A 17,473-nucleotide genomic window follows, 5' to 3' on the forward strand; every position below is an offset into this window, starting at 1 on the left:
GACGAAATCAGGGCATTGATTCTACTATCATCTCTACCGGAGAGTTGGTCTGCAACAGTAACTGCAGTTAGCAGTTCATCAGGAAGCACCAAACTCAAATTGGGTGATATTAGACACTTGGTTCTAAGCGAAGATATTCGCCGAAGAGAATCAAGTGATTCCCCAGGATCTGCTTTTAATACCGAAAGCAGGGGAGAATCAACCAAAGAGGACAGAGTTACGGTCGTGGCAGATCAAAGTCAAGGAGAAGAGGACAATCCAAAAATCGCAAGGACATTACTTGTTGGAATTGCGATAAAAAATGTCACTACAGTAGTCAATGTAGAGAACCAAAGAAGAAGAAGGAAGAAAATTCAGCAAATGCAATTGCTGAACAGGTCGGTGATGCACTAATTTGTTGTGCAGACAGTCCAGTCGAATCTTGGATTCTGGACTCAGGTGCATCCTTTCACTCTACATCATGCAAAGAATTATTACATAATTATATTGCTGGAAAATTTGGGAAAGTTTATCTAGCAGACGACGAACCTCTTGACATTGCCGAAAAATGTGAAGTTCATATAAAGACTTCACAAGGAACGCTATGGAAATTGCAAAATGTACGACATGTTCCTGGCCTCAAGAAAAATCTGATATCTATGGGTCAGATTGACGATGAAGGATATACAACAACATTCGGCAACGGATCGTGGAAGATAACCAAAGGGAATTTTGTTGTGGCACGAGGTTTCAAAAGGGGAACACTATATGCAACTGCAATAGAAAGAGATACTATAGCACCAGTTGATCATGGTCGTGATACAACATTGTGGCACCGGAGGCTCGAGCATATGAGTGAGAAGGGAATGAAACTTTTGGCATCCAAAAAGAAGTTGCCAAACCTAAACATGTTGAATTAGGTTTGTGCGAAGATTGCATTTACGGGAAACAAAAGAGAGTTAGTTTCTCAAAGGTGGGAAGGACGCCAAAGAAAGAGAAACTGGAACTAGTGCATACAGATGTGTGAGGACCAGCTCCTGTAACTTCTCTAGGAGGCTCACGCTATTATGTCACCTTCATTGATGATTCCACAAGAAAGGTATGGGTTTATTTTCTGAAAAATAAATCTGATGTGTTTGTTACCTTTAAAATATGAAAAGCTGAAGTTGAAAATCAGACAAGTCTAAAGTTAAAATGTCTGAAGTCTGACAATGGAGGAGAGTATGATAGCCAAGAGTTCAAAGTATTTTGCTCGGAGAATGGGATCAGAATGATCAAGACAGTTCCTGGAATACCGGAACAAAATGGTGTTGCTGAGAGGATGAACAGAACCCTGAATGAACGAGCCATAAGTATGAGAATACATTCTAGATTGCCGAAGTATTTTTGGGCTGAGGCTGTTAACACGGCAACTTAACTCATAAATAGGGGACCCTCTGTACCGCTGAATTTTGAAATTCCTGAGGAGGTATGGACAGGAAAGGAGGTAACTCTCTCACATCTGAAAATTTTTGGTTGTGTTGCTTATGTGCATGTAAACTCTAATGATAGAGATAAGTTTGATCCTAAAGCAAAGAAATATTTCTTTATTGGCTATGGTGATGATAATTTTGGTTATCGGTTTTGGTATGATCAGAATAGAAAGATCCTAAGACACAGGAATGTCACATTTAATGAAAATGTGATGTACAAGGACAAGTTTGAAGTAGAACCAACCAACACCAGCAAACAGACAATGTTTGAAACAGTTGAGTTAGAAGAAATCTCTGAAAATGAAGTGGCTAGAGGGATTACAACTGATTCTGAAATTGAAGATGAAGAACCAGAAGCCGAATTTGAAGAAAAACTAGAAGCCGAACCTGAATCAGAACTAGAACCGGAACCAGAGATAGAATCAAATGCAGAACCAAATCTGGAATCAGGACCTGAATCAAATTCGGATTCTGTTACTCATGAACCTACATTGAGGAGATCTAAAAGAGTCACGAATGCTCCAGATAGGTTAACTCTCTCTCTTCACTATTTACTTCTTACTGATGCTGGAGAACCAGAGCATTTTGTTGAAGCAATGCAGGTGATAGACTCTGATAAGTGGAAGCTAGCCATGAAAGAAGAGATGAATTCTCTTCAAAAGAATAAAACATGGATACTTACGGAGTTACCAAAAGGAAAGAAGGCATTGCAGAACAAGTGGGTGTACAGAGTCAAGGAAGAGCATGATGGTAAGAAGAGATACAAAGCACGATTAGTAGTAAAAGGCTTTCAGCATAAGGACGGAGTTGACTACACCGAGATCTTCTCTCATGTAGTCAAATTAACTACTATTAGGTTGGTGCTAAGTATCGTAGCTGCAGAAAATTTGCATTTGGAGCAGCTAGATGTTAAAACTGCTTTCTTGCATGGTGACCTTGAAGAAGACATCTACATGAAGCAACCTGAAGGTTTTCAAGTTTCTGGTAAAGAAAACCTTGTGTGTAAGTTGAAGAAGAGTTTGTATGGTTTGAAACAAGCTCCCCGACAATGGTACAAGAAATTTGATGGATTCATGCATAAAAATGGTTTCACACGATGTGAGATGGACCATTGCTGTTATATCAAAAATCTTGATGAATCATTTTATTATTGTACGTTGATGATATGCTAATTGCAGGATCTAGCATAAATGAGATCAACTTGGTTAAGCAACAACTGGCAAAGGAGTTTGAAATGAAAGACTTAGGACCAGCTAAGCAAATGCTTGGGATGAGGATTAGCAGAAACAGGTCGGAAGGAACCTTAAAGTTGTCTCAAGAAAAGTACATATAGAAGGTACTAAGCAGGTTCAGTCTTCATGATGCAAAGACCAGAAGCACTCCACTTGGAAGCCATCTAAATCTGTCAAAGGACCAATCACCTAAGACAGATGAAGAAAAGAAGTACATGTCCAAAGTTCCATATGCTTCAGCAGTAGGACGTTTGATGTATGATATGGTTTGCACTAGACCTGACATAGCCCATGCAGTTGGAGTTGTCAGTAGATACATGTCAGATCCAGGAAAGGAGCATTGGGTAGGTGTAAAATGGATATTGCGATATCTCAAAGGCACCTCAGGTATGACACTTTGTTTTAAAAAGAGCAATATTATCTTACAAGGTTTTGCTGATGCAAATTTAGGCGGCGATCTGGATAGTCGAAAAAGTACCACGGGCTACGTGTTCACCTTGGGTGGTACTGTTGTTAGTTGGATGTCCAGACTTTAGAAAAGTGTTGCTCTATCTACCACTGAAGCAGAGTACATGGCAATCTCAGAAGCTGGAAAAGAGATGATTTGGCTCAAGAATTTTCTTAAAGAGCTAGGTAAAGAGCAGGACAATTGTGAGCTTTTCAGCGATAGCCACAGTGCAATTCATCTTGCCAAGAATCCAGTGTTTCATGCAAGATCGAAGCATATCCAGTTGAGGTATCATCATATCCGAGAGTTGATAAATGAAGGAACTCTTTCCATACAGAAGATACCAGGATCAAAGAACCCGTCAGACATGTTGACCAAAGTTGTCGGTGTTGACAAACTGAGGTTGTGCACTGCCTCAGTTAGCCTTCAAGACTGATAGAGTGAAGGCGCCACCAGAGAATAACAAATCTTTCTTTATTTTCTTTCTTGATGTAACATATGTTTGAGGGGGAGATTGATAGGATCAAACCTATTGTTGTATGTGAAAGTAGACAAAACAAAAGAAAGAAAAATCAAAAAGAGATAAAAATATGAAATAAGCGCTTACATCGACATTCTTGTGATGTAAGCGATTACCTCAGCATTCTTATGATGTAAGCACTTACATCGGCATTCTTATGATGTAAGCGCTTACCTCGGCAGGGCATTCAAATGCCTATAAATAGGGGTCTACATTTTTATTTGTAGAACATCCCAAAACTTCTTCTTTCTCTCTTCAATTAATAAAGAGCTATTCTTTGTGTGGCCATGGAGTAGGTAAAAATTGCCGAACCACGTAAATCTTGTCTTGTGCAATTTATTGTTTCTCTCCTAAATATCCTTTTCCTTCTATTATCTTGACACGTTTCCCAACAATCCCATCTTTCACACTCAGACAAAGCATATGGAAATTGATTTTCATTTTGTTCGCGAGCGAGTTCGAGCAAAGTCCTTATATGTTCGATATGTAAGCTCCCTTGACCAGATTGCTGATGTATTGACGAAGCCTTTGCCAAAGAATAGGTTCTTGCGGTTGAAGACCAAGTTAGCAGTGGTTCTTACCCCTGCTCAGCTTGCGGGGGCGTGTAAAGGATAATCCTAGGTCAACTAGAATCTTGGTTAAAGTTATTTATTTATAGTGGGTTTAGGTTCCCTATAGTATACAGATTTGTATTATATTGCTCTCTGTATGTCTATAGACTTAGGAGTCTTATAGATCATGGAACTCCTTATATATATTTTTGTTGTAATCACAATGACAATTAGTGAATGAAAGACTTTGTCAGGTCCATGCCTTTCTGATCAAACAACATAAAGTGACCAAAACTGATCATTCATAATAATGTAAAATTCAATAAAGAACCTAAAAACATTACAGTTAAACTTTAATCTACTTTCTTTGAGATTCTCACTGACCATCTCTTGTATGTCTTTTCTTCTCATCTTTCGACCTTTTCACTTTTTTGGAAACCTGATTAGCCAAAAAGGGGGTATTAGATGTTTTGGAAGAAGCCAAAGTTGTCTTGATCTCTTTCCTAATGTCTTTCAATTTTTCTTGCTTTGGTTTGGAATGAGTATCAGCAAGAAAGTTCTCCTTTACAAGTGATTTGGTTTTCGTTGGTCCGAATGTAGCAAAAAATTCTTTGAGAGCAGATTGTTGTGATGCTTGTCTCGACTTCCACTGATCAGGTTGCCTTGCAAATATATTAACAGAAAAAGAAGCCAAATAAGTACAAGAGAAACCAGGAAAGTTCAACTCAACTTTAAATGAGTCTGTCAGAAGGGTTTCATAATGTCTTCTCACTGTCGATTTGCAATTCTCTATTGAAGATGAGTGAATAATTACAACATGTAATCTCAAAGTTCAGATGCTAATATTAATGATAAACAATATTAAGTAACTAAATTATAAAGAATAAGAAGGAGTGTTAAATAAAGTGAGGGCAAAATAGTCTTTGTATGACTGTTATAAGTTAGTTAAAGCTGTTAATGGTTGTTAGAAGAATTAGTTAAGTTAGGATTAAGAGTTAGTTAGATGAGGCTTAAGGAATTGTTATATATATATACATAACATCACATTGTAAAGAATACACTTTGAAAGAAAATAATAATACTCTCCACTATTTCTCTCTCTATCGTCTGACTCTCTACTTCTTCTTCTTCTTCTTCTTCATATTTGTTCCTCTGCTTCTTCTAACTGTTCTTCCGCTTCTCTTACTACATTGATTGATATTCAATCAAGTGTTTCATCTCTGTTTAGCTAACAATTACATGGTATCAGAGCTATCCGATACATAATCGTAGCTCCATCACAATCCAAAATTCAAGTCAGAAACATTTCTTGTTGTTTCCAAAAAATCTGCGTTTGATCTATCAAAATCTTGAGCAAGATAAATAAAAATGGTAGTAAATAACGAAGTTGTGGTTCAACCACCAGGAAATCATCTTCAAAATAAACGTGCAACACAATCTGGGTTGAATCAAGGGAATCAAGTCAATAGAATTGACTACAATCATCCCTTATTGTTGTCTCCTGCGGATGTGAGTGGGATTCAGATCATTTCGTTCCAATTAATTGGAATAGTGAACTATTCTATTTGGTTCAGATCAATGAGAGTTGCATTGCAAGGTTGGAACAAGTTGGGGCTAATAGATGGCACATGCAACAAAGAAAAATTTCCAGAAATGATATGGAATCACTGGGAAAGAGTGAATGCAATTGTTCTTTCTTGGATTATGAATTCAGTTGCAAAAGGGCTACTTGGTGGAATCATGTATGCGTCTAGTGCACAAGTGGTATGGGAAGATCTGGCTAAAAGATTCAACAAGGTTGATGGCTCGAGAACCTTTAATCTTCACAAAGAAATTGCTACACTGTCACAAGGAACAACATTTGTATCAATATACTTCTCAAAATTAAAAGATCTGTGGGAAGAGTTTGAAGTACTAGTGCCAACTCCAGGTTGTAATTGTCCAAAATCAAGAGAATTTGTAGCTTATTGTCAGAAATTGAAACTATATCAATTCTTGATGGTACTAAACGACTCTTATTCACAAGCAAGAAGTCAGATTCTGATGAGATGTCCTACTCCTACTATTAATCAGGCATATGCCTTAATTTTTAGTGATGAAGAACAAAAATCTGTAGCTGCAACTTCAGAAATTCTAGGTGCTAATCCTACAATTCAGATGGGAAGTTATGAAGCAGCAATGTATTCTAAAACTGGAGGATCTCGGAATTTAATCAAAGGTTTAGAAGGAATGCATATCTCTTCTATGAGGTTTGCAAGATGAAGGGACATAGCAAAGAAAATTGCTATAAGGTAGTTGGCTATTCAAAAGATTTCAAAAACAAAAGGAAAGGGAATGGTAACTCAAATACAAGTGCAGTCTGTGAGCACGTGATTTTTGTTTTACGCGACAATCACTCCAAAATAAATAAAAATAATAGCAAATGGTCTTACTGTACAATTTTTGGATTTTTACGTGGAATTTTGCTAATTATTTGTGATTCTGCCCATTTTTATTTTTTAAAAACAAAATACAAAAAATGTGTCGTGTGTAGTTGAACCGTAATCCGGTTATTAAAAGGAAAAATCACAAAAAAATGCATCTTTCATTTTTGTCATTAAGTGATGTTATTTTTATTAAATGTTAATTATGTGTTAATTTTGTTTTTATAGTATTACTTGACAAATTAATTAAGAGATTTAAGAAGAAAAGGGTGTTCGGATTGGGCCAATCCAATTCAAATAGGAACAAGCCCAAACCAAAACGACCCAGTCCAACCAGGCCCTCTGCAAGACACCCAAACGACGCCGCATAAGCATCATCTCTTTGGGCCGTTGATTGATTCAAAGGAACGGCCCAGATCTGGCCAATCCTTTACTCAAACGACGCCGTATGAGGCCGTCTAATCTCAATTGTTACAATCCAATCCCATCCAACGGCCTCAGGTCACGCCCATGAACCCGACCCGTTCAACCCCCAAACCAACCCAAACCCTGGCATTTGAAACGACATCGTTCCCCACCAGTTGAAAGATCTTGGCCTTTCATCTCGCCTCATCCGACGGCCAGGATCCATTCACTCATTAACTATATAAACCTAAAACCTTACCCCACGCCCCATCCAAGCACCCCCCTTTATCGTCCTCACCACAGACCAACCCTTTTGAACCCTAGCCGCCCCCTTTCCCCTCACCATTAATCCCGGCGGCATGGACGCCGGTGACCCCCACCTTAACACCATAGGACCGCCTCACCACTCTGAACATAGATCTGTTGTCCTTTGGCCTCGAATCAAACCCTAGGGTCTCGAATCTTCATTTGAAAATTCGAGCAAAACTCGATCTACACCAAACCACCCCAGGTTCATACCAGGCCCTCCTCTGACCTCCCTCGTGACCAAACCATGCTTGGTTTGGTCCGAATCTAACCAGGGAAACATAAATCCTAAATCTGCCTTTAGGAGCCCTAGGATTCTTCATGACTGATCTGTGTCCGTTTGAGCCAAGTGATTAGGGTCTAATGGACCTTAATCGAAGTGTTTCTCATTTGAGAAAACTTCGATTAAAGTCCGTTCAACCCTAAGAAAGATCAATTCAAATCCGAGCTAGGGTTTGCTGATTTTTCAAGATTTCAGGTATTTTTGTTTTCTTTTCTATCAGTTCATGAGTTTTGTTGTAATTAAATGTTTGTTTATTGCCCCAAAATGTTAGTTGATTTTATTTCTGAATTGTTGGTCGACTGTGTCCTGTCCACCTTGCCTGGACCTCTCTGTTTGATCGAGTCTTTCTTTCATTTACTGATAATGTGTGTATGTGTAAGCTGTACAATCAATCGAATTTGAAATGGGTCGATTAATTAGTTCCCAGGGTCATTTCTGTATTGACAGTACAATCTGAACCCCTTGTTCAATACTGCTCGATTCCAATCATTGGTTTCAATTGTATATGTTACAATTAGTATAGTCGAGTCGATATACGTCACCAATTAGTTTAGCTTTGAAGGATATCAATCTGATTCATATTGTGGATTTTCTGTTGAAGTGTGTTTTGAATCCAATTAGGAACTGAGTATAGTTGTCTGTCAGTGGTTCAATTCAGAAACCTTTAAGGATGTTGTTTATAGTTGCAGTTCAAACTTTGGTCTGAATTGATGGCATGTGCACTTGTGCACAGCATATGCATTAAGGCCTTTTTAGAAATTAAAATAACTTGACAGCATATGCTGTCAGGTTATATTCTTGCTGCCCATGTCTGCTTTTAGTTTAATAAGGTGATTAAAAGGGCTGTCAGGGAATCTCATGGGAGGGTTTCTAATTTTAAATGTTTGAGTGGAAAAATAGCAGAAAAGGAATGTTTTCTGATTTGTTTTACAGATTGTAAAGGGCCTGATGCTAGGCTATAAAAGAGGCAGAATTCCCATTAGTTAAAAAGGGGGAGAAAAGAAAACATCTTTGAGGAGAAAATAGAGAGGCATATACAGATACACATTGAGAGAGGCATAACACAGAAATACAGAAACTGTTCTTCTCATTGTTGTCTTGATATCACTTATTTCGATTTGCTTGATCAATACTGGTTTTTTTAAGCCCCAGTTGAGTTTGCTGTTCGTTTGGTTTCATTGGTTTATTCTGGATTTGGTCTATCTGGAGTTTGATTCTACTCCACTGTGTGCTGCTGTCCTTTTGCTATTTTTTTCATCGGCTATAGTTGCATCTTGCACTGGAACTTGTTCTATTGCTATTTATCTGTTACTGCTGCTGTTCGTTTACACTACTGCTCTACTGACTCTCCTGCTTCTTCATTGTAAGCATTTTTCAGGTACACATTTCGAACCCCCACATTGGTGTAACCGATTGTAACAATGAAAAGTATGAATTGAAAGATCTGAAGAAATTATAGTCATCTGTTTGTTTTACTTACAGCCCTTTATAAATGTTGTTAAGTTATGTAAACTTTAGTCTGTAGTTCAATAGAGAATGTATTAGTAAGTTTGTACTTAATCGAAGCTTATATTGATCTAAAACCTCGATATGTGATTCGTTTAGCGGTATACAGGAGGTGACTATATAATTCATGTAATGTGTAACCATTTAATGTAATCATTAATTCGAACTTTCCTTTAGTTGTATTGAGCATGTTAGGGCGAATTGGTTTGTCAAATATTGTCGAAGACAACACAGTTTTAAATCTGGGAGTTTCGATTTCGGTAGGCAGTTCCTTTTAGGATGAGTTCCGAATATTATTAGTAGCACCATCTAATGAGTAACTTTATTAATCCTGTTTAAATAAGTTTAAAGTTAACTCGAGGAGTATTTGGGGTTAAGTGTAGCATTTCATCAATATCGTATATAATTCTTCTATCAAATTAAAAGCGTGTTCCATGAGGTATAACGCTTCTTCACTTTGTAAATAATTAATCAGATAATTAATAAGAATCCGGATTTGGCCAAAGCATATAATTGAATTAGCATGTATCTTTTTCTTCTATTTTTTAGAGACAAACACATTAGAAATGTAGTCGCTTTAGGATATCCTTTCTAAAATAATGAGACGAGCCTCGCCAAATTAAAAATGCAAATTGCGGGGCCCTCAATAATTAACCATATTAAAATACTTAGAATTCGGGACAGGCCGTTTAGCGAATTTTACGGCCTTCCCAAAATAACAATACGCTAGTTGCTTTAGGCGCACCTTTAATAATTTAACCTTCTTAAACACGGGTGCACATTGATGTGACCCAAATCCGAATCTCAACGGAGTCAAAATGTGTCGACGACCACGGGTGCATTGATTGTGACGTGGTTCGAGATGCATTTTCACGACGTTGCAATTCTATAAAAATAAATGATAATAATAAAAGCGGTTTAAACTTAATAAAAGCACATAAGTCACAACATGTATTTAAATCAGATATTTAGCCATTATAACAATTTAAGCGACCGTGCTAGAACCACGGGATTCGAGGGTGCCTAACACCTTCCCTCGGGTCAACAGAATTCCTTACTTAGAATTTCTGGTTCGCAGACTTCATTTGGAAAAGTCGAATATTTTCCTCGATTCAGGATTCAAGATAAACCGGTGACTTGGGACACCAAAAGCCAAACCTTTCCCAAGTGGCGACTCTGAATTAAATAAATAATCCCATTTCGAATATTGTCACTTAAAATTGGAAAAACTCCCCTCGCGCATTTTACCCTCCGGGGCGGGCGCGCAAAAAGGAGGTGTGACACAGTCTATAATGCCAATGTCCTGATAGAAAGGTGCAATACTGGGCATAATTCAGGTAATCGAGAGAGTCAACAAGAATCCACATTCAGCTATAGAAACAACGCAAGTACTGAAGTTAGTACAAACAACATGAACAATGACAATCCTATGAGTCAGTTGGCAAATTATGCACTTACTAAAAATCAGTATGAACAAATTCTTCAACTGTTGAACAAGACTGCATCTAATGATTCTGCATTTTTAGCAAATGCAGCAAGTATGGAAGCAACCTTACTTGTCACTAATTACATTAAACAATGGATTATAGATACAGGTGCTACAAACCATGTAGTCTCAGACACAAATCTTCTAAAGGAAAAAACAATTACAGAAACAGAAATCTCTAAAAAAAATCTGCTACCTAATGGAGATGTTACAGTAGTTTCACATATAGGGTCCAACTCAATTTTAGAAGATAGCTTAATAACAAATGTATTTTATGTTCCACAATTTAAATATAGTCTCTTATCAGTTTCAAAACTAACTAAGGAGTTACAGTGCTCATCTACTTTCTTTCCCGATTTCTGTGTGTTTCAGGAACTCTTCAGTGGGAAGGTGAAGGAGATTGGTAAAGAGGATGGTGGACTTTATCTTCTATACACTGACTCAAGAGAAAAAGAGAAATTGAAGACATTAACTACAAGAAGTAATGAGACAATTGAAGCTGGAAATATAGATATAGACTTGTGGCATAGAAGATTGAGGCATGTATCTACTCAAGTATAAAAAAGATTGGTTCAAGCAGATTTAGAAACCATCAAAGATAGAATAAACAAATGCACAGTGTGTCCTTGTGCCAAACGAACTAGGTTACCATTTCCTACAAGTAGTATTCAGAGTAAAGATTATTTTGATCTAATACATATAGATTTGTGGGGACCATATAAAGTGCCTACATGGGATGGAAATAGATACTTTCCGACTATTGTAGATGACTATTCAAGAATGACATGGATATTTCTACTGTATCAAAAATCTGATGTTTGTGTATTGATTCAGAATTTTCTTAAATATGCCAAAACTCAATTTGAAAAAACAGTAAAAATAGTCAGAACTAATAATGGAACAGAGTTTGTAAACTCTATGTGTGAATCTTTATTCAAAGACTTAGGGGTTATTCACTAAAGAACTTGTGTCTATACTCCTCAGCAAAGTGGAGTTTCTAAGAAGAAACATGGACATATATTAGAGGTCACAAAAGCTATGAGATTTCAAGCTCAAATCCCTATTAAATTCTGGGGATGTTGTGTGTTAGCAACAATATATCTAATAAACAGAATGCCTAGTCAGTCATTGGGAATATGTCTCCTTTTGAAAAACTGTATAAAATGAAACCTGCCATTCATCATCTTAGGGTACTAGGGTGCTTATGTTTTGCTGAAATTGTTCAAGAACAAGACAAGTTAATGCTTAGGTCAAGACCATCAGTTCACATGGGTTATTTAGAAAATCAAAAAAGGTTATATACTATGTAATTTAGCTAATCAAACTTTCTTTGTTGGTAGAGATGTCATATTTAGAGAAGACACATTCATGTTTGCAAGTAAAGTTAGTATTTCAAAACCTGTGTTTGTGGATAATACCACAACATCAGAAATTTTATATGACAATTGTGAATCTCTATTTGAAATGAGAATAGTAGGTACTACAAATAATGGCTCTTCAAATGAAGTGGAAAGGGTACAATTTCACACTCATCAGAATATGGAAGTTGAAAATAGTTCAGATATGCCAACAAACCATAACTATTCAGAGGCTCATAGCTCTGGTAATCAAGGAGGATATAATCAAATATCGGCAGAACATCAGCAGCATGTTGAGACATCTCAAGCATCTATAGAAACTCAAAGACAAGTGCAACATCAACTTAGAAAATCATGCAGAGGAAAACAACCTCCCGTATGGATGAAAGACTTTGTATCTCTAAATATCCATCAAGATGTTCCCTATGCCTTAGATAAGTACATCAGCTATGACAGAATATCTCCTAAGTATCAAGCATATGTTGCAGCAACCTCCTCAATCACTAACCTACTAGTTACTCTTAAGCTGTTCAAGATCCTAAGTGGGTAGATGCTATGAATGAAGAAATAAAAGCACTGGAAAATAACCACACATGGGATATTGTAATACTACCAGAAGGTAAGAGGCCTATTGGATGTAAGTGGATTTACAAAATTAAATATAAGGCTTCAGGTGATATTGAGAGGTTTAAAGCTAGGCTAGTAGCTAAAGGATATAGTCAAACTGAAGGAATTGATTATCAAGAAATATTTTCACCAGTAGTGAAAATGGTTACAGTAAGAACTGTGTTAAGCATTGCAGCTTTAAAGAAATGGTGTATACATCAAATGGATGTATACAATGCCTTTCTTCAAGGAGATTTACTTGATGAAATATATATGGAGTTATCTCAGGGATTTAGAAGCCAGGGGAGAATAAAGTATGCATGTTTATTAAATCCCTATATGGACTTAAACAAGCTCCTAGACAATGGAATACAAAGCTATGTGAGACTCTTTAGAAGTTCAATTTCAAACAAAGTCAGTTTGATCATTCATTATTTATCAAAAGGACCACTGGAGAGATTGTTATTGTATTAGTCTATATATATGATCTACTAATCACATGAGATAGCCTAGAACTTATTGAAGAGACAAAATTATCATTATAGAATACTTTCAAGATGAAAGATCTGGGAGAGCTAAAGTTTTTCTTCGGAATTGAATTTGCTAGGTCACAAGAAGGTATTGTAATGCATCAACGAAAATATGTTTTAGAGTTAATTTCAGAAGCTGGACTTGCTGCAGCAAAACCAGCAGTAACTCCAATTGATAGCAATGTGAAGCTTACTTCTAAACAGTATGATGAATATACTGATCAAATAGGAAAATTAGCAGACAATGATCTACTGGTTGATCAAGCATCATATCAAAGGTTGATAGGAAAACTTCTCTACTTAACAGTAACAAGACCAGATATTGCATTTGAAGTTCAGACACTAAGTCAGTTTCTATAGCAACCAAAAAAATCTCATATGGAAGCTTCCTTGAGAATTGTCAAGTATATAAAGAATCAACTTGGTCAAGGAATCCTATTGTCCAACAATCAGATCAATACAATTACTGCATTTTGTGATGCAGATTGGGCTGCATGTCCATTGACAAGAAAATTAGTCACATGGTTCTTTATTAAAGTTGGTGATTCTTTGGTCTCCTGGAAATCAAAAAAACAAACTACTATATCTCGAAGCTCTGCAGAAGCTGAGTATAGAAGTTTAGCAACAACTATTGCTGAGCTAATTTGGCTTCATGGCATGCTAAAAGAGATTGAAGTTCAGATTAAATTGCCTATTGATATTCACAGTGATAGCAAAGCAGCCATTCAAATAACTGCTAATCCTATCTATCATGAAAGGACTAAACACATTGAAATAGATTGTTATTTTGTGAGAGAAAAAATCCAACAGGGTCTTATTGCTACAAAGTATATCTCTACAACAGAGCAACCAGCGGATATTCTTACAAAAGTTTAACTAAAGTTCAGCATGAATATTTGAAGTCCAAGCTAGGGATGTTTAATATCTTTCCACCACCTAGCTTGAGGGGGAGTGTTAAATAAAGTGAGGGCAGAATAGTCTTTGTATGGAAAGGTTATTATAAGTTAGTTAAAATTGTTAATGGTTGTTAGAAGAATTAGTTAAGTTAGGATTAAGAGTTAGTTAGATGAGGCTTAAAGAATTGTTATATATATATACATAACATCACATTGTAAAGAATACACTTTGAAAGAAAATAATAATACTCTCCACTATTTCTCTCTCTGTCGTCTGACTCTCTACTTCTTCATATCTGTTCCTCTGCTTCTTCTAACTGTTATTCTGCTTCTCTTACTACATTGATTGATAATTCAATCAAGTGTTCCATCTCTGTTTAGCTAACAATTACATGCAGTCATGCTAGGATGAGAAGAAACAATAATCTTAATGTACCTAGCCCTTTTAACTTTGTGACAACGAACAGGATCAAGATGCATAGACAATAAGAGTTATGACACAACAGATCCTTGATCGGAAAAGAAATGGTGCTCTCAGCCACAGAGCACTGTGAACTTCCATCGTTAAGCTACATTAGATAGTGGCAAAGGGGTGAAGCCGTGAAGATGGAAAAGAAAAGCCTATAGCTTACCCGTCAATATCGAGTTTCCTCAGTAAGTAAGGTCCCTGCTTGGTCTTGGATAGCTCTGATTGGAGAGGTAGCATTTCCGACAGTATTGTTTCTCTCAGGGACAAGTTACTAGCAGTGAAACACTTTTCAACTGTAAATGAACCAAATGGGTGCACTGAGAGCTCACCAAAATGTCCTCGAAGCCTTCAGGTTACAGATCATCATTATTAGCAAATCAATAATATCAACTGTAAATGGAGTAACAAACATCGACTGTAATAAATACTTGGCAACTAACTTCCATTTTTGCTTTGCCGATATATTCGAGTTGCGGAAAGATTCAATGACCCGTGAACCACTAGGATCTTTCGATGCCGCAAGAACATGATGTTCTTCCAAAGATGTGATACTAGTAACATAGATCTGTATGAGTTCCTGTAGCATATAAAAAGGATTATAAACATGCTGACAGCTTAAACAACACTTCAGTAGATAGAACATAGCATACACAATAACTACACACTGGCTTTTGAAATAATAGAAAATATGCAAACAAACTAGATAGATCCACATCAGATGTCAGACTAAAGCTAAAGACTATAAACAAAGTAATGTAAAAGGCAGGGAATGTCGGAAAGAGGTGAGTATGTGGCATAGGCATAAATGTACATCACAAAAATAAATTCAAAAGAAGAATGAAAAAGGGACACATACACAAGAAGTACTCGAATTAAATGCAACAATTCCTGTTCATTTCCGGCCAATAATATTAAGCAGTCTGCAAATATGAGAATAAAATCAATCATTGCTCGTTGATATGTAATTCCACAGTTGTGGTTCAAACTAGTGACCTTATAAAAGATAAATCATTAGTTGGAACACAAGCATGTATTACTAGTGTTTCCAATTTCCATAGTGGTCTTTATGATCTTTTGAACATTTACATACTGTCAGCAAAAAGACTGATGTGACAATGGAGCCTGGGAACATAAATTGTATACCTGCAGAACTAAACTGCTGTATTGATTAGTTTGAAGTTTTGAAATGTCTTCGTTGGCAGCATTTAACATCTCTGATACGAAATTTTTAAGCAAACTAGGAAATATTTGCTGAAACCGCGGTGAGCCGTTGTCTTTTGCTTGAGGCACCTGGAGATTCAAGCTGATGACTTGGTGGAATGGAACTCTTCTAAAGGCACCCTTTTAAGTAGGCAAAGAATACTTCGAAGCACATGAGATCCATGGCAGTTGCACATTATATCGACAGGATTGACAATAATTGCCTGACATAGAAAAGTAAAAGAGCCAATGAACAATCAAGTAAAAAACATGGATCACGTATACCCAAGAAATTATCATCCACCTTTTATTCTGATCCACTATGACATTTCCCAATCTTAAATCTTATAGCAGATTTCAAAATGGGGTTTAACGTAGAACCACAAGAACAGAAAAGGATTATGCAAGCGAATAGCATGTTGTAATGCAAAGTAGGCAATAGGAAAACATTTAACCATTATAAACAATGACGATGACACTGTTTCATACCTTAATAGTTTTAGTCAAAGCCTGTTCAATCAGAGAATGATTCTCACTTTCCTGAAGGTGATAAGGTAGAGATTTAAAGCCGTTTCGACCACATGAAAGCCTGATCTATCAGCTGCAATATGAGAGATATTCTTGGCACATCTCTGAAGGAAAATACAAAGGTGATCCAAGGAACAGCCTTCAACTAGAGTTTGCAAAGTATCGCTTATTATATAATCAGTTGCAAGTTCTGCTTCTTTCCCTCTGGTTTCTTCCAATGCATTTCCACAAATGACAGACCACTCCTGTGGGTCAATTTCTGTACCTTCAAGGGAATTAGAAATCTCAGCGAGGTATTTTGCAGTCTCGGGATCAATCTGCTGTCTACACAAGAATATTAGCAAGGTGTGAATGCATCAGATTGCAATATGTCAATTAGTTCATCTAATAAAATTGGAAATGACGAATATGCGATGAGAACCTGAGAAATGATGTTTGTGGAACAGGGGCTGTCTTGTCGGGCTTACGAGATCTATCATTGCCATAGGTGTTCCCTCCAGATACACTTTCAACAGTACTATCAGCATCGACTCCAGCATGCTTTTTTGATGTCTTTCGGCCCATTCTTCTTTTCCTTTCTTCCTGATTATTCGTTTTATCCTCCCAAACAGTTGACTGCTCTCTGATATTACTGCGCCACTGTCTCTATTCATTTCTTTAGCCGAGGGTTTATCGGAAACAACCTCCATACGCCTCGGAGTAGGGGTAAAATCTGCGTACACACTATCCACTTGTGAGATTCCACTGGGTTGATGTTGTTTGTTTGTTTGTAAGCAGTTTACTACTCTGTCAAATCACAGGCTTTATGTTTTCTCAAAATTAAAGCTTGCAGACCTACAGAAACCATGGGTTTTTTCACTGCAATGCTTGCCTATTGTAAACATAAAATTCAACAGCATACCTAAGCAAATGTTTATAAATTATTCAAAAATTCTAAAAGAAAAGCAGCGTCTTTATAACCTTCAAAGAAACATATTTAGGTATTTTCACTAAAAACATCTCAAGGTGATAATTTTTTCAATTGATATTTCACTTTATCATATTTTTTTTTAATTTCTTGTCCATATATTTGTATTCATACTTATAATTATTAGTCTTGGACTACGCCTAAATATTTGTATTTTTCTCCATTTGCGCGTTTCTTCATTAAAGCCCACACTTTACTTGCCCTTAAAGCCCCAACAAGCCTTAGAGTGTTTTTGTGCTTTTCGCCTTTGATTACACTGTTGTAACCTTCTTAAACTAGGTGATATAAACAACTAAATACAGCAAAAA

The 17,473-nt window shown here is 36.7% G+C and overlaps 1 protein-coding gene across 1 annotated transcript; it reads right to left on the reverse strand.

Annotated features, from left to right (window-relative positions):
- Window positions 1-4,578: 4,578 nt before the first annotated feature.
- On the reverse strand, window positions 4,579-15,682 carry LOC104245512 (pumilio homolog 23-like). The gene is made up of 6 exons (XM_070159556.1): window positions 15,614-15,682; window positions 15,508-15,559; window positions 15,338-15,390; window positions 14,899-15,047; window positions 14,631-14,816; window positions 4,579-4,870 (listed from the first exon to the last, which is right to left on the reverse strand). The coding sequence occupies exons 1-6, from the start codon at window positions 15,680-15,682 to the stop codon at window positions 4,579-4,581; spliced, it is 801 nt and encodes a 266-aa protein (XP_070015657.1).
- Between the last annotated feature and the right edge of the window lie 1,791 nt (window positions 15,683-17,473).

The sequence above is a fragment of the Nicotiana sylvestris genome, chromosome 10, assembly GCF_000393655.2.
Source record: "Nicotiana sylvestris chromosome 10, ASM39365v2, whole genome shotgun sequence".
NCBI lineage: Eukaryota > Viridiplantae > Streptophyta > Magnoliopsida > Solanales > Solanaceae > Nicotiana > Nicotiana sylvestris.